Source organism: Sinohyriopsis cumingii, chromosome 2 (genome assembly GCF_028554795.1).
Source record: "Sinohyriopsis cumingii isolate HCF-2022 chromosome 2, ASM2855479v2, whole genome shotgun sequence".
Lineage (NCBI taxonomy): Eukaryota > Metazoa > Mollusca > Bivalvia > Unionida > Unionidae > Sinohyriopsis > Sinohyriopsis cumingii.
Window position 1 is genome coordinate 94024067 of NC_142962.1, and position 27838 is coordinate 94051904.

Genomic DNA, 27838 nt, shown 5'->3' on the forward strand with positions numbered 1-27838 from the left:
AATTACTGTTTGGGAATTATGACGGCCTGCTAGGTCTCGTAGGTTCACAAACTGACACAGCCGTTCATACCCCGAATAATAAAAACCAATTAAGGCCACAAAAAATTAAAATAGGAAAATAGGAATTAATTAAAACAGGACTCCATAATAACATACAAACAACCATAAAAACAAGTTTTCATTCCAAACCAATAAGATAGGGAATCAAAATAAATAAGGAATTGATGAATAAAAAAAAAAAAAGAAAACAAAAAAAAAAAAAAAAAAAAAAAAAAAAAAATACTCCTAACCGTCTCCTTGTCTCTTAAACAACATCTGGCTGAACTTTTAAATCAAGCTTCCACAGCTATTTCTACTAACATACTCAGCCAAATCCAGGCAATGTTGGCAGACGACACTGAAGAATTTGAAACTTCCACGCTGGCAGCGGCCCTGGAAGTATCATCATCCAGCGGCGATGAAGCTGATGAACCTGCACCACCTAAACAGAGTGGAAAAAAGGAAGGCTCTGTCTACCGGAATATCGGACTGGGAAAGGCAATTGATGATATCAAAAAAGCGGGCCACTTCGTCAATGCCACAAGACCGGGTGTCCTAATGTGACCTCATCGCTGCCGACCAATCGTGGCGGGAGTCACATACTGCTTGGTTTGACACCTGGGGCATTTCAATCCAACTAAGAAACACGAGTGTGTGGTGTGACTATTCCCACTCATGTCTATTAGCCTTTCAGTCAGCTTGTTAAGGACTAGTTAGTCCTACACCTGAGTGGCTAAATTAAAAAGTACTCTTTGAGTACATAAAAGCCTGGGGGATGAGGCTCCTTTTCCTTCCCCCAGGAGTAATTAAAAATCACGCAGTGCGTGAATAAAAAAGTGGTACATGTTCAAAAGAACGAAAACCACTATAATCCAACTAACTAACTAACTAAGTCTGGCTGACATTGTTGATTTATCAACTGTGAAGAATGAGCAACAGACTCGCAAAACGAATGGAACTCCAGATGCACCTGGAATATGCCACGCGACTCCTTGATGAGCTGGCTATGGAGGCCATAGCCGAAAAGGCAAGAGTAGAAAAAGATGAGGAGGAGAGACAAACGAAAGAAGAGGAGGAAAAGATAAAACCTATCCTGCCTCACGTAATGATGAGGCATGTGTGTGAGTTGAAACCAATGGTGAGTAAACCTCCACAGGGATCACCAGTACCACAGCCACGTGCACCACAGCTACAATCTCTCCCACCAGAACAAAGGACTGTGATCCCACTGACGGAAAACTGGGAGGAGTTGCGAGAGCAACAACGAAAACCACAGCATCCAGGGGTCTGGTACATGAGAAGACAGAAGGAAGTCTTCAGGGTCCCGCAAACTGAAGCTTGGGATGATGATGCCACACAAGCTCCCTCCGCACTCGCTGCAGCTACAGTCAGTTGGGACAATGACTGGATCCGACGATGTGTCTGTAGTGCCCGACCTTGAAGGTGCCACCATTAATCAGGTGCATCTGGAGTTATAAAAAAAAGCCCTTTTCAGGGCTACCCAGATCTCTAGAAAAGAGACACTATTCAAGTTGCCAATTTGTGTAAATGTGGAGTAGTATGATTATAAACACTCACTCGTTTATTGATGTGTGTGTGTGTGTGTGTGCGTGCATGAGCTCACGTACGTTTTTGTGGATAGTAGAGAGTGGTTTTTTTCCCTTCTCGTGTTTGGATAGTATATTTGTGGTTAGTTTTTCTCCTTCCCGTGTGTGGATAGTATATTTTGGTTTTGTGGATAGCATAGTAAGGGTTTGTTTTTTTCTCCTTCTTGTGTGTGGATAGTATATTTTGATTTGTTTTTGTCTTCTTCATGTGTGTAGGTAGTTTATTTATGATTTGTTTTTGTTCTTCGCGTGTGTGGATAGTATATTTGGGGTTTGATTTTGCTTCTCACCTCTGTGAGGATAGCAGATAATATGTGAATGTAAGGGATGTTTTCCTTCACGTCCGTGCTTGACAAATATAAAGTCAAAGCGTTCGTCGTTCGCGCCATTCAACCTTGAATAAACCAAGATGGCAATACACTTGTTCAACAATTTGAAGGATAGATGGTATTTAGTAGAAAGACTTGAAAGATAATGGAAGTTCCCAGGCAGCCTGGACTTTGTTATCAGCCTGAAAGTAGCCAGGGACCATATACAAGGGATGATAGAAGATGAAGTAGAGAAGTTGAGATGTTTTATCAATCCTAAATATGTAAGAGTCGGAACGTTGAAGCAGACCCTTGATATTGTTATCAAAGTGAGATGTTGTTTGGATTCAATTGGACAGAGTGGTCATTTGTCAAAAGGGGACTGGACAGACTAAAGAAAGCAGAAGAAATTATGAAAAAGGTAATGGAAGAAGAAGTAAAGAAAATTAAAGATACATGGGAAGAAGATAGAAAGGAAAAAGAAAACAAAATAAAGAAAGAGGAGTTTGACAAACTGAATAAGAATTGGATGAAGGTGTAGGAAAAATTTAGAGCCATGGGCCATCCTGACTGGATAGCAGATGATGAAAAGAAGAAGAAGAAGATGAAAGGAATAATTGGAAAAGTGAGGAGCTGGTCGAACAACTGGAGAAAATAGAAGAAGAACCCAAAGGCCCGGCCACTCGTGTGCCTCGAAAAGATTTGCTTTTTTGCCTCAATACTTTTTAGTGTGCTGTGTAGTTGTTTGTATAATGTCTATTGTATGCGTTATCTCTGTCTGTGTCCCGCCAGGCCCGTTCCCGCCAAGCATTCTAGGTTTTTCCCCCGTTGTTTGGTCGATTGAGGTCAACCCCTTGCTACATTGTTGCTAATCAGCAATACTGTGACGTCACCTCCCCTGTTCCATTCCTATTGTCCCTAGACAGTCCCAATACTTTTTGTCCCTCTATAGTCCCACCCCTGTTAAAACTTCCCATGTTAAATTATCATTGTCTCCATGGTACAACCCTCCTAGTTTAACATTAAAGTCCCATTGTCCCTAGGGTATCACACTTCACTACTCGCGTCCCATAAACGTCATTAATCGATGACATGCACGCGCTACATGATTTTGAACAAAATTCAGTCTGGTTCTTGATGTCCGTTTATCCGTAAAGAAACTTCACTAACCCCAAGTTTGTCCAATATCATATGACAACGTGTTTGTGAATTTAATCACGTAAAATCATGAAAAGCAACAAATATGTGTCGAGGTGCAGAAACACCTTGCTGTGATGCTATATGCCATGTAAATAAACCATTAACACTAGTTTGAACATTGCCTGTGGTTACTGTTAACCATGACAACAATGATTTACCACCTGAATCCATAAAAGAAAGTAATTTTTGTTCTTCGGCAATCGTTGGAGTCATTACCGGCATCCACAACGAAACTTTTGTTATTATTACTTTACCAGCCTCAGCAGCAGGCGCCGAATTGCATCTAGCCCCAAAGATAACTTTTCTAACATTTCTACAAAATCAAAAGATGTGAGATAGTGGAATTGCGCATGAAAATATTCTACGATCATCTTTCAAAATTGATCGTCGTGCTAAAACTCCTAAGTTGTAATCTTGATTAGCACCTTGACACACCGGCCCCACATCAGCGTCACCGTAGTTGGCAGCGTTTCTTGGTCGTCTTATATTATGCGGTCTGTGGTCAGGGCTGTCCGTACCGTCTTTGGTGAACATCATTGTCGGACCGGCTGATCTTTTATAATCATCTGAATATCTTGCTAGGTCTACTATCGATGTGGCAACGTCGACGTCCTTCTGAACTGATTAAATATTTCTTCCGTTGATGATATACGTGGCACTGTCAAACAACGCCATGATACCGTTGTTGACAAAGCCAATTCTAACATCACCTGCGTATTCAGTATCATCTGTTTTTATAATTTCACCTTCAACTTCAATGAATGCTTCAGCAGGTAAGAAATACCTGCTTGTGTCTTGAACTTGTAATTCAACTCGTCCACGCTGATTTGGTTGTCGTGCATCATAAGAATAATACTGATAATCGCGTAAAGATTCATCCGTGAGAACTGGCGCATCCATGTCAAACACGGGATCGGATATACGCTTGAACATATTATTTATAATTATCTTCGTTTAACACGAAGACCATTTCCTGTTATCAAACCTGAAGCTATATTTTTTCTGCTTCATCAGCCAACTCGGATAGTTTTTGATTCGCAGCTTGATGTACTTCATTGCTGGGTAATTTCACTGGTGGCTGAGATTTTCGTCGTATTAATCGTGCTAGTCTATCCTTGATTGCCAAGAACGCTTTACTGGCAACATTACCAATCTCGTCAGGAATTTTTTTCACGAACAAGATCAATAGATTTCATTCCTAGCTGTTCCGCAATCGGTATTGCCATCGGGGCTATCCTCGCAAATAAACCCTGAACAACATCGCCGAGTATATCGCTGTAGATCGCTTCGTAAGTTGGCAATTGTCAGTTTATAACTCTGACCATGATCGGTCCACGTTGAGCATTATGTATAATCATCTTATTGTTATTACTTTATCTAATCACTGTACTAATCATCAGCAATTTCATCGATGAGAGATCGATAAACATTTATGTCCATGGTACCGCCTGTAAATAATCGTTGACAAATATCAGAGATTTCATTAATGACTTCTGGAGAATTATTTCCAGCACGTTTTCCTCCAGTCAGAATTTTTAGTCGGTCAAGGTCAGAAAGAATATTGTTAGGACAAGCAATAAAACCACTTATTTGAGTAGGCAGTGAAGGAAAACCACTTCCACTTGCTCCTTCTTCTTTACCATTTGTTTCTTCTGCTTTTTCTTCACTTAGTATAGAACGAATTTTCTCCCATCGTTTATTTTCTTTTAATCTCAGTTATTCTTCTCTTCGTTTCATTTTGTCTTCTCTTTGCTTCATTTCTCCCCCCCCCTCTCTCTCTCTCTCTCTCCGTTTCCATTCTTCTCTAGACCGTTCAAGTTCTAACATCGTATCTTGCTGCGGTGGAGGAAGTTGATATGAAGGCTCTTGCTGGAGAGGTTGTAGTTTTTGTTGTTGTGTATCCTCTGAGTAAAATCTGTTTATGTCGTCAATATATTTATTATATACTTCATCATCAGGCCTGGGATTTGTTACCATACACCCGATATAGCCATTTAAAATAACTACCAGCATTTATGTTAACATACTGAGGTTTTAAAATTTCAGACTTTCGAAAAAAACTATCATACACAAAACGAGAAAAATCACCTTCTTTAACTTATTTAATTTCTTCAATAACACCCTTTTTTAAATCTTTTAATCAATTCAATATTTTGTTTTCTCACTTTAAGTATAGGTGCAAAATCTTGTTTTACATCGGCTATTACATAGCCAATTTCAGTACGAACTTTGCCAATGTCTTCAAGTATTTCTTCACCCACGGAGGGAGGTTGTGCGCCAGCTACCTCCGTAGGAAGATCTCGTAAAATCTGTTTCGTTTGTTTTGTTCTTCTCGCTATCTTTTCAGCTTGCTCAGCGGTTTGTCTTACCGGTTGAAGACCTTCAGTAGTTGTTGCAACTCTTTCAGTTACTTTCGTGATCAGCTTAAATAACTGTTCTGTACCTTTTGCAAATTCAATCTGAGATTCTTGACGTTCTTGTAGTTTTTATCTGACAGAATCACGAACAGGAAGAAATTTATTTATTGTCTCTAGTCGCGATCGAGCTAATATAGCCGTGTAAGATTCTTTAGCTGGTGCCATTTATTTTATCAGTGATGATTTAATTACCCGCACGGATTTATAACATAACATTTACATGACCCCTGATCACGATATCGTGTAGGTCTTGATAAAATCTTTGGTTGAGAGACTGATAATTATAGCAGCAGAGAGGGTGTGAGTTCAATGAAACGTCCCGCGGTAAACGGAAACGCGCATACAAATTTTGAAGAATAAAAAAACAAACGACAGCGATAAAGTAACAAAAATAAAATAACCAATTTTTAATTTGATATTAAATTAATATGTCTCAAAAGAACAACACCTTTATATACCGTAGAATCACATTTTAATATTTTTTTCTTCCAAATAGGATGGTTCAAAACTATGGTTATGTTAATGCAGACGCATTTTAAGGTACGATTTTATTTTCAGGTAAGATTTTAAGGTACGGCAAAAATATTATAGAACGGTTCTTGCTCCATGTCATTTTTTTAGTTACTTACTGTTATTAACCATGTCAAAGTTGTTCACAATTTTTCTCGTGAATGAAAAAATATAAAATTATATTTGTAATTCGTGTATTTCGATTTCATGGGTACATATTTATGAAAAGGGAGGAGAAGAGAACTTGATTGCACTGGTCCTTTTTTAAGTGTTTACCACATTTGAATTGCTTACACTAATAAGAAGCTGTATTTCTGCGTTGGTCATTCCTCCTACGGTTCTGCTAAAAGGAACACATCGTAGCTTTCTTCGTGCGCAGATCGGTTCTGGGAGAGGACAGGTTCTGGTTCGAGTGTTATTTTCCTGTGGATTTTGACTGGTACCGTAGCGTGCTTGCAGGGCAACAGTACTGTGAGGCATTGCCGCGAAATAAGCGTTGAAAAACACCGAACTTTTGAAGTTTGAGGCAACCTATAAAATAAGGACAAAAGCAAAAGAAATAGTTCTTCTCCCTCATGTAAAGAATTATATAATCTTCCATACATTCACTTCCGTAAGATGTATACTTGAACTACACACATTGGATTATTAGCTACAAGATAGTCTCATATTTTCGTTTTGTCATACAATTTCGTGCTTTGTCTTAAGTCTACATCACTGATAATACAATAGGTCCTGCCAAAACAAAACATGCCCTTGTCCACAATTTATCTATACACATTTACTCTGCATAAAATAATAACTTGCTATTATATGTATCATACATGTGTATAGTTTAATGGCGATCAACTTTACGAACCTCTATGCCTGTGTCCATTAAAGCAAAACCAAAAATATACATATGAATCTTTAGATTTATGTATATGCAGGAGGACATACAGTTCACATTACAAAAAAGTAATCTTTCATCTAAAACCAGATTTTGCTATGTATAGTTGTCACCATTGGGCTAATATCTTCAGTAAGACATGATTTTATTTACTTATGTATGCTTTCAAAAGAACCTCAAATATTAATTTTTCGAAGGTATGCATAATAACTATTCTCATCAATTTGTGAAATATCAGCCCTGTGGCTAGCCTATAGCAACATTTGGTACCTCATGAAAACTAGTCCTGATCAGTATATTTTCCTCCACAGACACAAGACTAAAAGTTTCCAGAATTTGGAGGTGTTGGATTCTTCATCATTAGGACACAGATTTGGAATTACTGCCTTGATCTTGATTATAACAAGTGTTTCTTAAATGATGATCTGAAAATAAATGTTTTTGATGAATAGGTTTAAAGAAATTTTTAAACCTCAAAATTGATTTGATCATATCTTTGAAAATCTAGCAAGAATAACACAATACTCTTTTACCAGCATTGATCTAACATTTGAATACTTTGACACAAGGAAACTTGAATCAGGCATGATACTTGTCTTCCACACAGATTTCATAAATTTTATTATTTTTTTGAGTAAGCATGCCTACATTCTGACACCATTATTACTATTAGAAACCTTCAAAAGCTTGATAAAATCAGTCTTATCACTGACCTCAGAAATGTTCCATGGGATTCAATCAGATGTCACGATATTCAATCTTACTTTGTAGTTGGGCTGAAATGGCTACTAAATTCCATAAATGAACTATAATTGGTTAACCACAGTTGAAAATACATCTTATACATAGTGTGAACTGGCAGAAATTAGCAACATAATCAAAGTGTCCATTTTCAAAAATCTAGTAAAACTTATGTGGTACACTTGCTGACACAGAGTTTTTTTGCTTTGTTTTTGCAGAGGTCTGGATATACATTATACATTTAATTACATGTACTTTATCATGTTTTCACTATTTCATGCAGTAATTGTTGATTGTTAGGATCACTCAGATGCAAAGCATGAAAGTAATGTATCACTAGTGTTTAAATGACTTAGATGCCTGAACTGTCAAATTAACAGGGTTTGTGTGTTCATGTACGTGAGTACGTGTTTGCATGAAGTTAATAAATTTACCTTTAGTTGGCACCATATGGTCAATATTGTGCTGAGGTTCCGTAGAAAGGTACTACACATGCATAAAGTATGAGTGAAGAATATTAATATCATTCTGTGTGATAATTTAGAATAGCAGATCATGGTACATGTACAAAATGCATATGGTTGCATCTGGGACATATGTATTACAATGATTATGTTCATGTATAAAGCTTGCATTTGAAGAAGATGGTAGAAGTAAGACTTTATTACCATTCTGAATTTGTATGTAAATTGTTTTTAGCGCACTAATTATAGTTGTACTTGGTATTATGAGGTGGGTGTAGAGGCAGTCAAACAGTTACCAGATTTTGTAACCAGTTGCCACTAATACTTGAACCATCAGCTATCCTTGTAATCATTACGGCCTTACTATGCTGTATGGATAATGTTTTCAATAATTTCTTAGATCAGCGTTGTCCTTCTAGAAGGATAGGGCAAAAAAAATATGCGTGTTTCTGGTCAGATAACCACTTTTTGTTGCTGACTATCAATTTTTTTTTGCCCCCAAGGTAAAAGAAAATAAAGCCTAAAAAATGTTCAAAACAAAAGAAATTCCCAAAATTTATTTGTGCATCTAATTGAGCTGGGTTTGCCCAGTACTAAAGGTGCTTAATACATTATATACACTAATCATTATATTATATATTGCAATGTTATATATATATATATATATATATATATATATATATATATATATATATATATATATATATATATATATGAGTGCAATAAAAAACAAATTTTTGGGCTGAGGATATCTGGAAGAAACAAAAATAATCATTTTACATCAGTAAAACTGACCAGACAAGTCATGACAGATTATGCGTAATGAAAGGCGCTAAAACTGAATACACCAGAACACTACAATATTTATAGAAACTAATTAAGAAAACCAACAACCTGATCAAACAAACCCCTTAACATTTTGTTCTGTCGTTAATAACTATAAAGATGTCAGCAAATAAATGTGGTCTGGTAAAAGGCAAGACATGTTATCGCATCTCATGAATTACATCAGGAAATTCTATTTATGACTCGCTGCTCTGGTGGCCTTGTGGTTAGAGCATCTGCCTCAGATGCGGGAGGTCGTGGGTTCAATCCCAGGCCTAGTCATACCAAAGACTTACAAATATGGTAAAAGGCAAGACATGTTATTGCATCTCATGAACTACATCAGGAAATTCTATTTGTGACTCGCTGCTCTGGTGGCGTTGTGGTTAGAGCATCTCTCTCAGATACGGGAGGTCGTGGGTTCAATCCCAGGCCGAGTCATACCAAAGACTTACAAATATGGTACTAACAGCTGCCTTGCTTGGTGTTCAGCATTAAGAGGTTAGTGTTAGGACTGGTCGGTCTGGTGTCAGGATAATGTGACTGGGTGGGACATCATGCTACATGTCTGTGGCATGATGCCCCAGTGCTAGACATCACTATAAACTGTCATAATGCAGACATCGTAGCGATATGACTGAAAATTTTTTAAAGCTATATAAAAAATCCAAATCACACACACTCTATTTGTGACTCAAGGTCAATTGCTAATGTTTTCAAAGCATTTGTTAAAGTTGAATTACAAATTCCACAATTTATCAAATCTTGATTGTGTATTTTGCAGAAAGTCTCACTAAGCTGAAGCTAAAAATTCACCTTTCGGGCTGTATCAGCAGAATGTTTTTAGCCTTCAGCACTATTAATCATTCCAGTATTTTGCATAAACTAAAACATGGCATTAAGGACACCAAATTTCCATGTTTTTATGAATATCTATCATACAGAAAGTTATATGATGTAACTAATGGTAACTTTGCTGATTATAAGATCATCAACAAAGATATATCATGGTACCACATTTTGCTATTGATGTAAAGATCTACCTATTTCATAGTAATTCAAGTCTTCCCTTATTCAGACTGTCTTGGTAATTCAAGTCTTCCCTTATTTTGACTTCATAATGGGAATTCAAGTCTTCCTTTATTCTGTATCTTGGTAATTCAAGTCTTCCCTTATTTTGACTGTGTCATGGTAATTCAAGTCTTCCCTTATTTTGACTGCATCATGGTAATTCAAGTCTTCCCTTATTCTGTATCTTGGTAATTCAAGTCTTCCCTTATTTTGACTGCATCATGGTAATTCAAGTCTTCCCTTATTCTGACTGTGTCATGGTAATTCAAGTCTTCCATTATTCTGACTATGTAACTAGATAAAAATTATTTATTTAAAAAATATTCAATAAAAATTGAAAACTACAAATGGAATCTTTAAGAGAATTACATTTTGTTTTCTATTTTGCGTTAACAATAAAATAAAGAAAAGCTTGTACAAAATATCATTGCATAATCATGAATATTGTTAATATCATCATTGAAATTCTTCAAGTGCTGGAGATTTTTCTCCCATGCACAGGTGCTAAAGAAGGGGAGAAAATGCAGGGACCAAAAGCTAGGTATTTCAAAGATACTCTGAATGCTCCGGTTTTGTGAGGTATCAAGGTTTTTTTGTGGATGGGTTGCTACAAACCACAAATTTACAGATTCATGGAAAAGTGGCTTTTCTGTGGAAACAATGAGGCTTGTTACCCTTCCATTAAAATGCCATTTTTAGCAAAACCTCAAAAATTTTACCCATGAAAATGAATTCATTCATGGCCTGTCAGGGTCTTTTTCAGAAAACAAATTAAAGACAGCAGAAAAAAAGTACTTAACATATAATTATCATACAATTATCTCAGTAAATTATTACAGTCACATTAATATTGATATTCATGCAAGTATTTATAATGAAACCCTGTGTCTTTTTCTTAATAGCAAAGATGGGAAAGAAAAGGCCAAGAGAAGAAAGTGTCACCAAGTTCTCAAATGACCATCAGAAAGAAAGGTGATTTTTTTATATGGTTCTCAAGGCGTTTTGTTTGAAAATTTTGCGATGTTGATCTTACTTTTTCAAATTGTATAACATTAGTCTGAAGATGTTTTCTTGAATTGCATGGTATGAATGAGTTATAAAGCAAGAGGAATTAAGATGGGTACTGCAAGAAATATGTGTAAATTAAGTGAGTCTAAAAATGGATGCTGTGATATAAGTGTAAATTAAGCATGTCAAAAAATGAATACTATGTTGTATGTGTAAATTTAATATGTCTAAAAATGAATACTATGTTGTATGTGTAAATTTAGTGTGTCTAAAAATGAATACTATGTTGTATGTGTAAATTTAGTGTGTCAAAAAATGAATACTGTGTTATATGTGTAAATTTAGTGTGTCTAGAAATGAATGCTCTGATGTACATGTAAATTAAGTGTGTCTAAAACTTTACACTATAATGATACTATGCATTTACTGGTTTAATATAGGGTACCTGTCCTTGTTAATTTAATTATTGTTAGCACCATATTGACTATATTGTTAAACTTAGCTACAGAAATCATTATTGATTCCCAAGATGATAAACCTTCTACAAGTCTTTTTTTCTATACTTGTTTACTTTTGACAAAAGGGTTGATTATCAAATGTACAAAACATATTAATAGGCGGCTTCATTCTGATATGTCAGAACATTGTCACCATGGTGGTTCAGTCCATTATTTTAGATCAGTTAATCATAAAAATCTGAAATTACCAAAGATAACCGCTGACAATTCAAATGCTCCTTGCAGTATATTGGTAGAGTAATATGATATTGTCAGCAGAGATAATGAGGATTTTCTATCAGAAGTATCTAGATAAGGTTAGAAAACAAGAATTATTTATACATCTATTTATTATTCTATTTACTGTGGTTTTGTCTGTTTTTGTGGATATCAGTTTTTGGGTTGTATAAAAAAAGATATTTTCATGAATTTTGCTCAGTCAGAGTTTGAATATATGTATATTACTTCATGGATTTTTCTCTACCCAAAATAAGGAATACATAAAATAAAATGTATGCTGACAACAATGGTGGTGGTTTCAGTGATTAAAACAATACTACAACCTCTGTGGCCACACATAGCAAACCTGTCAAGATCAGTCCATAACATCATGTTTTTGTCGAAGTGAACGGCCAACAACACCAAGCCAAGTGATCATTGAAACTTACCTGTATGATCTTTTTGGTATGTTTTGATGATGATGTTATGTGGATGTCATCATTCAATGTGTCAGGAACATAAAAATCTCAAATATCAGAGTCCACCTCAGTAAGTCAGCCTTCGAGTTGGGAGGTTGCAGGTTCTAACCGAGTAATACCAAAGACTGATAAAAATGGTACTAGCAGCAACCTGGCCTGGTGCTCAGCATTAAGAGGTTAGTGTTAGGATTGGTCAGCTTGGTGTAAGGATAATGTGACTGAATGAGACATGATGCCACATGTTTGTGGCATAATTCTGCAGTACTAGACATTACTATAAACTGCAACACTGCAGACATCATATAGTTATGACTCAAATTGTTAAAGCTATATTAAAAATCCTAAAAGACAAACACACACAATAATTTATTTACCCTCATTAAATTTGTCGTTATTATTATTATTATCATTATTATTATTATTATTATTATTGTAGCACTCCCTATTGAAAATGCAATCCATGGGATCCACAGAGGATACCACCCATTTGTGATGTTTATGATATGTAATTTGCAACAGATAATGAAATAGAATGCATGAACGTACATGCCATAAAACAAGTAATATTATAATGAAGAGTATAATAGTGATTTTGTGCTGTATTAATGAAAAATATCCATATCAACAATCCATCTATCAAACAATAAGACCTCTTCCCTAACTAAAAATGTAAGTACCAGTCAATATGTTGTTTTCCAGAAGCCACAAAATTTGATACCCATGAAAATAAATTAATTGACAGTAACTACTTGTGGGATTTAAAATTAAATAATAAAATCAACCAAGCAATTTCATTTTACATATGGATCTATATAGTTAATCTACTATTGCTATGCAAGTGGGAGGGAAGGGTGTGAGTTCTGGACACAGCTTAGACCAAAATTCAAAAAGACTTTGAAAACCTATTTAATTCTCTTCATGTGCCAATACTGGGAGCATCAAAGTTATATCTCGACTTCTCACTCATGCAAATGCTGATGTGGAACCTGTGAACAGCATTGTGTGAGAACTTCAGTCTTTATTATGTTTACAATACGAGTCATACATATACTTAACACAGAACAGAAATGAAATTAATTACCTACTGTTTCAGAGAGATGTCATTTAACTGAGTTCACAAGAAATAGCACAGTATCTCAGAAATCACAGCTATTACATTCACATTTTGAAATCCACAAAGGCTGACTACTGCTACTGCTGTGGAGAACAGGACCACATCTCTGATGTATGCTGACATGGGAAGATGATTCAGTGTTAGACGTACATGTTTTAACTCAAACAGAACCAGTATCTTGCTTTCATAGAGATTTGGAATGTGGCAGAGAAGAAAATGCCCAGTTGACTAACACTTCACCTTGAAAACTCAATAGTTTCTCAGATAATGTCAGAAATAGATTTATTTAGATGTATGCAAAGAGTGAATTCTATCCATGTGTTTTTCACATAGTATCATTAGATTACTGCAGTGATCCATGTAATTATGAAAGGAATCAAAAACCTAGCTAATATGGTATAACATGTTTCTCGTACTGTATCAGCTTTGTATAATACTGGTGAATTTCATATAAAGTTGATGTTATTTCTCCTTCTGAGGCTTCTCAAGTGTCTATGTCATTGTCATCTTGAAAATATGAAAATCAGTCTCACATTAAACAGTCTTACATACCTAACTCTAGTACATGTGGTCATGGTAAAACAGATGAGTCTTTATGTTATGTTCTTTGTTTGTTTATGTAAATAGTTTTCAGTTGATCAAAGGCAATCTGAAAAGTCCAATAACAGTACATTGCATAGTGTCATGCCTAAAAAGCAGTATATTGCATAGTGTCATGCCTGAATAACAATCATATGATCAAAACTGTCCTGTGTCAGTCTGGCATCTGCTTGAAAAAGGTCTGCAAGTAGCCAACCAAAATATTCAAAATATCCATCTTAAATGAAATGGAAGTAAATTAATGTTAGAGCAAACTAGATCAGTCAATATTCTGCATCTGTGAAACCTTTCTCTCTGATGATACTGATAAATTTTCTCTCCAAATACAAGGGTGTATCTTTGAAAGGAGAGATAGAGTATCTATAGAGGGTGGGGATGTTCTTCTCTATATTGAGAGTCCCATTAGTTATAACAGATATGTTGATACTCCTATGCTTGTTGTACAGCCACCTAGTTCTACAGTTAGCTTGATGCTTTGATAGATTTGAGCAGCAAGTTTAGAAAGGAGGATCTAGAAACTAACATATTTGGTGACTTAACATTGACTACGTGAAAACTCCAGCACTGAAATGGATAAATAAGATTGAAACTTAAATTGAAATGGAACTCTCAAGGCAAGCGGAGAAGGGGACGACCAAGAAACATCTGGCGACATGACCTTGAGGTGGACATCACTAAGATGGGTCACACCTGGAGTCAGCTTGAGGGGAAGGCACAGGACAGAAGCCTCTGACGAACTTTTGTGGATAGTCTATACCCTGGCAGGGGTGATGGGCAAAACTTACTTACTTACAGCTTTTCCTAGAATATTAATACTCCAACTCGGGTAACAGATAAAAGTGTTATAATCATTGATTATACCAATAAACCTGAAAACATAAGTGAAATTAAAGTGCCAATGTATGCATTGAGTACCAACTATCAGGTCAGTATGTTTAGACAGGCTCTGAAATTAGCTTTGAAACATTATGATCACAATGAAACATAATACAGTTTGATGAAGAAAATTATTTGATTGCAAGCCCTTCCACTCAATAATTTAGACAGGGGTGTAGTGCTGTGAGAATGGTGTTCTCTTACTTTTTTTTGTGCATTCCCTATTTTGACACTTGCCTTTGCCCCCTCCACATCTGTTTAATAAGCGTTCTCTCACTTCTTTATTGCATTCTCTCACTTCTTTATTTAGCACTACACCGCTGAATATAGCTGATGTCAATACTGCCTTAGTCACATAGTATCAGTTATTAATAAGTCTTAGACAAGCATACCCCCAATGAAAACAAAAAGGACCAAATTACACCCAAGTGTATTACCCCTGAGATCAATGAAACTAGGTAACTATGGGGATGAATTCCATAAGAAAGTAGACATGAAGAACATAGAGAATGGATGGATAAAGCTAAGTACCTGATTGATAAATCAAAAGAAAATGCTATAAACAGACTATTGATGACAAATAAAGTAAAAAGATTTTGTGGAAGCATCTAAGAGAGCTAACCCCATCAAAGAAAAGTTGTTTCCCCCACAACAAATTGATGGCATAGCAACATCTTTACAATGAAATATTCAGTAATTTCTTATAGCCATCTCTAGTAACTATTCAGAACCAGACTAAAAGCCCAGTTGAGTGTGGTGCATCATTTATAAGAACTAAAATTCCTGATTATAAATATTTTCCAATAGGTAATAAGCTGAGAGCTAATAAATCCTCAGGAGTGGAAGGCATTGGTCCATGAATTCTTAAAATTGATGCGCCAGTAATAACAAAGCCGTTAACACATATTATAAACTTAAGTATAATGAGTGGTAACTTTCCAGATACTTTGAAATTTGCAAAAGTGACACCAATCTTTTAGATTCTTGACTACAAGAAATGGATAACGGTTCTTGGACTGGGATTGTTTTCCTTGACTTGAAGAAAGCCTTTAATCTAGTTGAAGTTGAACAGTTACAGATTCTTCTTTAAACTTCTTTAGAGCATATCTAGACCAAAGGTCTTAAGTAACCATTGGCAATATTAACTCACAAACATTAACTATTTATTCTAGTGTCCCTCAAGGATCTGTTTTAAGCCCTATTTTCTTTTATATTTATATAAAAGGTCTTTCTTTAAATAATGAATCGACAAATACAGAATCGTATGAGGATGATGCATCTACATCTATTTCTAATAATGAAGTTATCCAAACAAGATTAGACTGACCTTATTAGAGTTCGAAGTTGGGCACAACAAAAGGTAACAAAATGTGATTTTGGGGACATCACAAAAACTGCACAACCCAGAATTATCTCTTACAATAAATAATCATTTACAAAATGTAAAACATTAAAAGTTTGAAGGTGTGTCTGTAGATAATAATTTACATTGGGATGACCATATTGACAAGCTTTATAAAGCACTATCATCCAAAGTTGACCTACTCAGCAGAATCAAGAAATAGTTACCTACAGAAACTTGCATTCTGCTACAATTCATATATTCTACCAACAATGGATCATTGTTCAGCTGTTTTGGAAAACTGTGCCAGATCACAGACTGACAGGATTTATGAACTTTAGAAAAGGGTAGCACACATTATTTTAGGTGCATGTGTTGATTATATTGACTATTCATCGAAAACATTGTTGACACTACTAAAATGGCTTATGATGAAAGGAAAGGATAGATTTTCACAAGGCAGTTCTTGTGTATAAATGTCTACATGGATCTGCACCAGAGTATCATCAGGATTCATTCAAGTATTATTTAACACAGTACCAGTTGAGATAATGTCATGTGGAAACCTTCAAGCTCCAAAACCAAGAAAAGAGCAATTTTAAAAAAAAGCTTTCAGTGCTCTGGTACAGTTCTGTTTAACATGCTTCCACTGCATGTACAGTCTGCAGAAAATATTACAGTATTTAAGAAGAGATATCATGACACTGTATATACTGTTCAAATATTATAAAAGAATTTAGTATCTGTTGTTCTAAAGACGTGTTAAAATAGTAATTACCCCAGTACCATTATCTTTTCTAAGATACAGATTGTTATTGCCTCAAGGGAAAATTGTCCCTAATTAAATGTGTAATCCGCTATAAAAATTAATATTATTATTATTATTATTATTATTATTATTATTATTTCTTAGTGGTTCATCTGGTTAGAATAAATCTGTACCAACCGTAATAAAGGCTTTTGTCATTTGAGAATAAAGATGTATAGAATTCTTTGTTTTTCAGTACTGATGAAGATGATCCTGTTGAAGGAATATCTGATTTCTATGTTTGCAGCAGTATTGGAGGAGTGGCCATGGTCATCTATACCTATACTACATTCCCTGGTCTGCCTGGAGGGGACTCAGGTATGCATTTCTAGTTAGCTATTTAAAACCAAGAAATTAGCTTGCATCAAGTCACTTCAGTTACATTGGGATAAGTGAGAGATTCATCAGGATAAGTTCCTTTTCAAATACGTCATAGGCCTGCAAAGTACCTGCATAAAAGCCAATCATCCCTGAACTTTGATTCTTATGTTTGTGTTAGTGATCAGGGCAGTTAGAAATGGTTCAGTTTTGAGAGCTACATGGATCTGGTAATACAACTCTCCATTAATCTGAAATGCTTCGTTATAATGCAATTCCGAATAAAAGGTTGTACCACGATAGACCCCATGTCTAAAATCATACCAGTGTATAGCAGTATCATCATATGGGTTGCAAGAAAACAATGTGAAGCTTGGTGTTATGTCTTTTATTTCCATTTAAAAACACCATTATTTGGCAAATTCTGATAATTCCCATCATATCATGGTTTGGTATATTAAGCTATTCTAAATATATCACAGTTCTGTACATGCTGCAGTTCCCACTATAATGCAGTTGGGAACACATCATGGTTTGCAGATATGGACTACCATGCAACAGTGGGAGTGTTTGTGTGTGTGTGTGATTTGGATTTTTAATGTAGCTTTAACAATTTTTCAGTCATATCGCCATCATGTCTGCAGTGTGGCAGTTTATAGTGATGTCTAGCACTGGAGTATCATGCCTTAGACATGTAGTATGATGTCCAGCCATCACATTATCCTGACACCAGGCCAACCAGATCTAACACTAATCTCTTAATGCTGTGCGCCAAGCAAGGCAGCTGTTAGTACCATTTTTGTAAGTCTTTGGTATGACTCAGCCAGGGATCAAACCCACGACCTCCCACATCCGAGGTGGACGCTCTAACCCCTAGGCCACCAGAGTGGTCCTATAATGGGAGAAAGCTATATTAGATTTGTAGTGTTTGAATTATACGGATACCTAAATGGTTGAGATTTTGCAGGAGATAATAATTCCAGGTTTCATCTACTAGCCTGGCAATCCTTGTTCAGGGAAAATGGTTGTGAATTGTTATTTTTTAATCTTTCTTTCTTATGTCAATTTTGGGCTACTTACACCAAGATTAATTTGCCCAACATTTATTTTTACTTGCCTGGGCTTGTTAGACTACGGAATTGTCATCTTCTGCTAATGTTTTATTACATGTAATAAAGTATATGACTGTAATGTATTTTGGACCCTCCCATAAATATATGTGCTAAGATGAAGTTTGTGGTACTTTAGAACACTGGGTTTTATTTACTTTCTTTTTCTTCAGTTTTAAACTTAAGTGACCACCAGTGGAAACCAAAATAATTTGTATCTGAAGATGAGCCTTTAAGACTTTTTGACTTTCAAATTATCAAGTAGAGAATGTTGTGGTCTCTTAAGAATCATCTCTTTTTAAAAAAATGGTCTTTAACTGGAGTTGGCTGTATCTTTTAATGTTGAAGAAAAAAGTAGTTTTCCTGTTTTGAATGTATTGTTTATAACATTTTAGAAAATATCTTTCTGTTGCTTACAGGAGAATTGATCACAGCTGCCCATGAATTAGGTGTAAGTTTCATTTCTTAAAACTGACTAACTAATCAAATAAGAAATCTTATTACTGTGTTGCATCATTTTATAATTTTTTAAGTTAATCCTGTTGGGTTGACATTATTACACAATGCATTAGCTCATTATTGATCATTCATTAGCCATGTATGGTATGCTTTTCATGTCCTTCACTGAATAATCACTAAGAAACTTCTCTGGTGTATACAGTTTACAAAATATTACCAGTGTAACAAGACTGTAAACTTGAGCCAATTTGAAACCATCTATTGCATTTTCTGGAAATTTGTGTGATGCAGCTATTAGTAGATATGCACAACTAGTTAAGCTTGTTGTAAACATTATATATACATTGGTAAAAAGATTACATACCTGTACTTTGCACATATTTGGTAAAAAGATTACATACCTGTACTTTGCACATATTTCTTTGACAATAGCACACATTCATACATTTGACATTTGTTCAGAATCTGATTCAGTGTTTAAAAAAAATGTTAACATTTTATTCTTATTACTTTATCTTTGTACAATATAATTATTGTATGGCATGAAAGCTTGTCATATGCATCCATTTTGCACTTGGATTAGTTTGGGACATTACCAGACTATGACTAGTCATTTCATTGTTGTACATTTTCTGGTCTTCCTTCCTTAGCATACAAAAGCAGCACAGCATTTAAAACTTACATATTATGTCATCCATTATATACCATATATTTGTCTCATTTGTATTGAAGAAAAAGAATAGTCCCAAGCTGGGCTTCAATTCACTTCACTTCACCCAGACTTGGGTTCAATTACAACATAATTGGTATAGTTGAGTAACTAATTACACTTGAACTGTATTTGTAATTATAATTGAACATCTCTGATATGGTGTAATAGTAATTGTAAATGAAGGTCTAGATTTTGCATAACTGCTCAATCACAAGTCAATTAAAAAAGCAAAGATAAATATGTATTTTAATTCCAAACAAATTATGACACTAATACTTATCTTAACTGCCACGTGTTAGGCTAATAATACAGGAAATACTGTATAATAGGCAAGAAAGCTAAGTTTTAGAAATGAAACCTGTGTATATAAATGACTAAAATAATCAACTGTGGGATTCAGATTGAGTTCAATTACAGCATAATTGATGTAATTAAGTAATTAATTATAATTACACTAATTGTAATTGAATATCACCCATTTTTGATATAAATATAATTGAATGATTATAACTGTTAGTAATTGAAATTGTTATTATAATTGACTAAGTCTTCACCCTCTTTTACTTTTTGTTTGCATCTGATAGACAAGTCATCCAACATATCATGCATTGTTTATAATATTTTGAATATTCTTTTGATCAGGCCCTTCTAGGCTTCAGTAAATATCTGCCACATTGTTCAGTTTCGTGATTCAGACACCTTTCCAAATGCCCACCCATTTCCACCCCTTGTTTATCCTGACGATATCCACCATGTTTTACAGGTCAGCCATCCTCCAGGGTATCCTCTCTTTACCATCTTGTCCTGGCTGGCAATTCATACGTTACCAGTAGGATGTGTTGCTTGGCAAGTCAGCTTCTTAAATTGCATTCTTTCTGCAGTAGCAGCTGCAGTATTTTCTGCTGCTATTCTTAGGTGAGATTTAATGACTGTGAGCCTGTTAAAAAAAAAAACGTATTTTCTATCAATGAAGTGATGAAAGTTTTTGACATACTCCCATTAAACTAATACATTAAAACTTTGTTAGCCTAGACAATGATGGAAAAACAACTTTGGCCTTTTGTTCATGTGGCCAGAATAAACAGGTTCAGCTGGTTTTAGAATGATCTTATATGGACCAAAATATATGGCCATTATGCATAATGAAGGGGTGGAGGGAAGGGGGAGCAGTTTTAGTAATATTCACTGTGATTTCTTCATCTAATTTTTTTATCAACAACAAAGACGCTTGAAAGTTTGGGATTTATCAGGGTCTTAAAAATGGAATATACCTAACAAGAGACACTAAGTGTAGCTAATCATTAACTTTTGTACACAGGAGTGTTATGACTCTATGGTCTTAAACTAAGTAACAGAAAAGAGCAAAAACCAACAAGATTTATTGAAATTCAGCAAATAATTTATTTCTTTAGAATACAAAATTTAAAAAGAACTTGCAGTATTGCGAATTAAATCCCAAATAGTTCTAAAACTTGTATCACATGTCCAAATGTATGAAGTTCCAACTGAATTCCAGTGTTATTCCAAATAAGTTCTGCTACAGAATGTGTTGATGTGCCTGTAATCTCGAATGAGCTAATGTGTCAATGGCTTGGAAAGTGGTGATGTTTTAATAGGTTTTTATGTATTGGAATTAATAAGATCGAAAATGTTCTTGTCTGAATTCACTATAGTTCCAAATTAATTTTTCAGTTAAAGAATATTATTAAACAATTTATAATTCCAGTGAATAATAATTGGAATAAATAAAATCCACTCAAACTTAAAACTGAACACAACAATAATACTGATTCTGCCTCACATAGCCCTAGATTTAATACAAGTTTTTAGCAAATACAGACTGGAAAGCTGATCAGAACGTCTTACACTAGTTATACAAGATTTTAGTAAGATCATGCTTGACTGTAGCAAGACAACCAGTTGCCATAGTGTAAAGTTGTTATGCTAGCTTCTCTCTCATGGATTAAGAAATGTATTAAACAGGATATCAAACTATCACCGGTCTATCGCTTGACAAGCTAACTTCCTTTGTAAACACATAGCATATCATACAGTAATTGCAAAATTAGACATTGCTATAGTTGCCATGGGATGAATAAGTTGCTGCAAACAGTGCCAAATGTCATCCCATATTATCAGTTTAAAAGAAAAGCAATTTGACTTAATGAAAAGAGAAAGGGTGCCCAATGTTCATTGCTTTTACATCAGAAAAATTTAGATAAACAGTTCAGCCAGATGTTTTTGCCCTGATTTATTGACAAGATTTTCAAATGGTTTTGTACTGCAATTGATGGTTTGTCATAATTATTTTAAAAAAACAATAAAATAAGTTGAATGTTTCCATAACATGTCATAATTTGTAAAAGAAAATATCAAATCTTCAGATACTAATTATGCCTTTCATACTTTAAATGTAATTATAACTCATATTTGTGTTATCCCCTAAAGAAAGGCCATTCCTTATAAGACTACATTCCTGTTACTGAAGGGGTGGCCTCATAAGAAGGGGTACCACTGTACATACATAACTAAGCATTTGTGTCACAAAAGTAATTTAATATTGACCAATCAGAAATCAGGCTAGCTTAGCACCAGCTAAGAAAGTTCAGAAGAGAAAGCAGTTAATGTTAATTATACTATGCTGAAAAAACTATGCTTGCTGCCAGATGTAAAATGCAATACAAGTACAATCAAACATGGCCTAATGGTCACATTTACATAGCAGACCCATAGTTGGTTTTTCCAAGTCTTGAGCAGCCATTGGAGCATATCAGTAGTATCACTCAGTCTATGCAAACTAAAATTTTGTTAATGAAGAAGGCATTGTTTAGATAAAGGTGTTTCATGTGAATCAATGTACATGTATTTCCTATCTTGCTTGTGCTCACTGCCTCCAGAGACATTGGGTCAATGTAACTCATAGTTCCAAGCATCAGATTCAAAAGTGAGACAGTTTATCTTTGGAATAGAGGGTCAAGCAGTTTGTTTGCAGGATAGTGTGTAAGGTAGATATGTTATCACGACAAAAATGTATGTTGCCACTGGTGCCAGTGTGACAGGTATATATCAATATCTTAATCTACTGACAGTGAATTAAAGCTGTCTCGATTGAAAAATGTTCATCTTTGAGAAGTGATACAAGTTACAACCCTTTCCATCAGTGTCAGGGCTCATTCAGTTTTTTAAACTTTTCAGAAAAGGCAGTGGAAGTTTCAGTGTATGCATCACAAAGAATAACCATATATGTTTTTTATTCCCTGTTCATCACAGACGTTTCACATAAGCAACTGTCTTGAGCAAAACTGGCTAATCTAGGTAATGTATCTGCGGCCTGAATGGCTGTTTCCAAACCTAATTTATACAAGTTGGAAGACCACTGTTTCACAGTCTGCAGTAAATCAGTAGTGAAATTAGTATTTTGTCACAAAACCAAGATCAGTAATTATTTTAAGTCAGTAATGATTTAATTTATTGGAAGGATTAAAATGTGAAGTATGCAGTAGTCTTGTTTAATACATAAATTTGGCAGAGAAGAACATATATGTGTATTTTAAGTTTTTAAAACAATAGTGCACATAAAACAGTCTTGATAATGTAATAATAATAATAATAATAATAATAATAAAATGATGTGCACATAGGTCATCTGTGTACAAAGTCTAATTTTGCCTTTTCCTATAGGTGGCAGCTATTGACAGGTTTGTATATTCCTGTTATTATGTTTAGATTAAGATTCTTATAGCTAACATTCCTGTTTAATATTTATAGGGATTAGCTTCTTATCTGTTGTAAGAAAATTATAAAATTGATATAGGCCTAATATTCCACAGATCTAGATCTTGAACTTGGTCTGAGTGTTCAAAGATTTTTAGTGTTTAAACAACACTTTCTTTCACATTTATTCATGTAGTGCTCATAATGCATTAAAATATAAAATTCATTTTATTACTTTTATTTTCAGATTGAAGTGCAGTTTATGTGCTGCTGTATTTGGAACGTTTCTGTTTTTCTTTGGCAAGTTGACATGGACATGGTCAATAACAGCAGAGGTGTTTGGAATGAACAATCTATTTGTTGCTCTTCTACTGTACTTAATGATCTGCTTTGAAGATGCAGAGGGACCAAAACAGTTTACAGTATTTATCTAGATTTATAGATTGAAATAGATTCTGTATTAAATTTTTATTTTAAAAGTTAAGTCAGATACAGTGTGGGTACATCATAGCATGTTTTGCAGGTGAGACACTGGTTTCTGCAGAACCCTTATATAATTATCACCTCACCAATAAATTTGGAAGGGAACATTGTGTTTTGCATGTTGATTTTGTGGGTTTTTTTTGTTCATTCATTCAGTCGAGTCATTTGTTATGCCCTCAATTCTTGGACTGTATTTCCTACACTTTTGAAAATATTTATGTTGATAGGTCTTAGGAAGAATAAACTTGGCCATAAAAATACTTAGTTGGACGATGTTTTCATGCCTAAGTAATTATGGTTTGTTTTCACCTATCAATTTATTTTTTCCTATTTCACTTTAATACATGAAAATTGGTATGTGGATGCATCTCCAGCAAAGTAACTTAACATTACCAGAACTTAATCAGTATGACCTAATTTTCATGCTTGAATGACTTGTATATTTTCAGCTGTTTATTTATTACACCCTCAATATTTGGACCTTATTTTGCCTACACTAATTGCGATGATAAATTGATGCATTTAAGTCTTTCGAGCAGCACTAGCTTTCCTTTTTTTCCTACTTTTTTTGTCAGACTCCTTATTTTTCTTTCCTTTTCCCAAAATTGCCCTACTACCCTTACTTTTCTTCAATTTTATATTGACATACAGTAAAAATTGTTGTTTTGCTAATGATACATTTAGAGATTTCTATTTTGTCTCTGTCATTGTCCTTTCACATGAGCTGGAAATGAATTATATTACATAAGCATTCTGTTACATTTCTTTTCTAGAAAAAACAATAATAATGAACTAGAAATGTAAATATGTGACAAAGTTGCCTTAAAAATTGGTGCATTTGAAGAAATCTGGATGAAAGAGACAGCTTGTGTTTGAGTAAGAACATCTTTTGATTAAAATTTATGAGGCTAAGACAAATATTTTATTTTTTCCATACATTCATACTAATTTTCTTTGTAAAATATCCCTACATTTTCCCTACACTTTTAAAAAAAAGTGTCTTGCCTCTATCCCCACTTTTTCATGAAAAGTTGCTGGAAGGTCTAAATCTCAAGAAAATTAACTCAGCCATACCAAAACTAAATTAGTATGACCAAACAGGGCCATTTACAGCATAAACCTTGCTTTGCATATATGGAAGACCTATATTAATTTAATGTGTATTGTCATATTCCATAATCACACCCTTATCTCACAAGTAATAACTTTGTAATACTTTATAATTTTTATAGATAAACAATGCAGATGGGTTCATTTAGGTAACTAAAGATATTAAAACAGATCACTTTTACAACATATACCGGTATTATTCTTTTGTTAGTCCTTGTCAGTATTTATTGCCATCACTTTTTGTTGGAATTGCAAATGTAAAAAAGAGTAAATACCATTGAATTTTCATTTCAGATGTTATACCATCAAGGATATTGGAGGTATACATTATTGAATTCCATTATGGTCACTATCAGTACTAAATATTTAAATTATTCTTCAACTTTATTTGTAGATTTCAAGAATTGGTGCTTTTGTTTGTGGTCTTGCACTGTGTAACCAGCACACCATTTTGGTTTATGTGATCTGTGTAGCAGTCTGGGTGATTTTGAGTTTAAAGTCCAGAAAGGTAAACAAGAACTAGAATTTGTAATGCTCAATCAAGAAGCTATGTATTGATCTAATCAATACTATTATATTACCTGATTTGTGACAAACATTGTCTTTTTTTTAATGTGGAATGATTCTTGTGTGACACAAAGCTGTTGTTGTTGTTCTTATGGGGTTTAATGCCATTTTTCATCACAAGATAGATTGTACATGGTGGCCAGTATAAAATGGTGGAGGAAGAACCCGGGGAAAACCCTGGAAAAAAACACCGACCCAAGGGAAGCTACTGGCAAGCTCTCTCATGTATCCACACTTATTTAGCCCGAGACTCGAACCCACAAAGACAGATGAGATGGCAGTGATCCATAACAGTGAGCACTTTAGACCACTCCACCATTCGGGGCCCATGTGACACGAAGAGCAGATCTTCTGGAGGTATTTGACTCTGCTATAACTGTACTTTTTAAATCTTGATTTTAGTTTTCCTCAGCGCCATGGGAGAGGAAAGCCACCAAGTCATTTATCCTTTTTGTGGAATTCTGTTTATTCTTTTAAATAATGATTGACAGCACCTACAATTTCCCAGTAAATGAGAGGATCCATCATTTTGTTTATGTAAGTGTTTTGAAGATTTTAGACTATAGTAGGATATATAATTCTGACTTTCAAGGAGAACAAGAACCTGACATTACCAGAGCTCTGAGGTACTTTTTCTATAAGAACCTAACATTACCACAGCTTACAGGTAAGAACAGGACAATACTGATTTGGGGAATATAAATCTTGAATTTTTATGCAATAAATTATCCAAATAATTATTAGCACATAACTGTTTGTGAGTTTTTTATCTTCATTATTTGACCAATTTCAATTCTGCTTTCAGATTCTAAATTTACCAGCATTATTCCAACTTGGTTTGTGTTTCCTGTGTGGATTGGTTCCCTACCTGTATCTACCTTTATCAGCATATTTGAGGCCAGGCAGATGGACCTGGGGTGACCAGACAACTCTGACTGGGTTCCTAACACATTTTCTCAGGAGAGAATATGGAACATTTGATTTGGTAAACAGTTTAAAGTTTTAGTTCTGCTGGACAAAGACCAGAAGATCCTATGAGGCGGGCCTGTGTTTGTCGTCTGTCATCAATTGGCAGTTGCTTGTAATCAATGCTTCTCCTTGACTCCTTGGAGGAGAGTCACAGAACTTGGCAGACAGTTTTATGCTGAGATCTAGTTGGTCCTAAATTAATATAGTGCCCATTGAACATTCATTAAAACCACCATGGTGGCCATCTTGAAAATCTTGTTATGGCTACTCCTTCTCATTGAATAGTCATATCAACCTGGGTTTTTCAATAAAAACACTGCTTATGACATGTAGGTGGTCTTAAATAAATATGATATTAGCCTGACCTTCAGCATGACCACCAAGGAAGCCATCTTGTTATCATTACTTTTACATGACGGATGAAAGCAGCAACATAGGGGTATTCATTGAAAGACTTCTTATGATGTTTAGTTGGGCCTGCATGAAACTGATACAGCATCTAATATAGCTGCCTTGGTGACACTCTTAAAATTCTTGTCATCACTGCTTCTGAAATAAATTGTCATATCAGCCTTTAATTTCAGCTGAAAGACTTCTCTTGATGTCTTGTTGGTACTAAATTAAAATGATACTTATCTGACCACTTACATGGCTGCCAATTATCAGTACTTCTCCTTAATGGACGATGATTGTAAAATCCAGTTCACTAAAGGCTTCTTATTATGTCTAGCTGGCTTAAATATAATGGTGTTGATCTGATTTCCAATATGACTACTATAGCAGCCATCTTGAAAAAAATGTATGGCTTGAAATTGTTTTATTGTTACATCTCCAGAATGGCCATCCTGAAAATATTTATATGGTGGCTTCTGAACAGATGGTTGTATATTGCTGACATTTTCACTAACACACTGGAGTAATATGTTACTCTCAGCGACAATGGTACTATTCTGAATTCCAACAAAACACAATGGTAGCAATGTTACCTTGTTGCTATTCTTTCTGGAATGTAGCATTGATACAAGGTGTTTTAATAACACTTTCTTACAATATGTAATTGGTTCTGAATGAAAATGGTGCAGATCTGACTACCAACTTAGCCACACTTTTAGTGTTTGAAAGTCGGATCTAACTGACCATAGGGTCAAGTGATGTCACATGTAATTGTTTGCATTTTTGTATTTTATTGCACTAGTGAACACAGGGTCTTGTACATTTACAGTTGAATTCTAACATTTCTTTGTATTTAGTTGCACTATACATTGCTTGTAAGGGCAAAGGTTTTTAGCTGTACTTGCTTGTGAACATGATAACTTGAACAAGTATGAATGGATTTTTGTCAAATTCAGTTTGTGGAAGTATGAATTATACCTTTAACCAAAT

At 34.8% G+C, this 27838-nt stretch overlaps 1 protein-coding gene across 2 annotated transcripts in view; it reads left to right on the forward strand.

Annotated features, from left to right (window-relative positions):
* The first annotated feature begins 6533 nt into the window (after positions 1-6533).
* Positions 6534-27838, forward strand: part of LOC149805398 (protein O-mannosyl-transferase TMEM260-like) — a 67164-nt gene continuing 45859 nt past the window's right edge. The window contains exons 1-8 of one of the 2 annotated variants that reach the window (XM_089949927.1): positions 6534-6658; positions 10974-11043; positions 17211-17332; positions 18861-18892; positions 20376-20527; positions 23574-23748; positions 25314-25427; positions 26292-26471. In XM_089949927.1, the coding sequence (XP_089806053.1) occupies positions 10979-11043; positions 17211-17332; positions 18861-18892; positions 20376-20527; positions 23574-23748; positions 25314-25427; positions 26292-26471 (840 nt within the window). In that variant the 5' untranslated portion in view covers positions 6534-6658; positions 10974-10978. The remainder of the gene's footprint in view (positions 6659-10973; positions 11044-17210; positions 17333-18860; positions 18893-20375; positions 20528-23573; positions 23749-25313; positions 25428-26291; positions 26472-27838) is intronic. The other variant, XM_089949930.1, reaches the window with a different exon arrangement.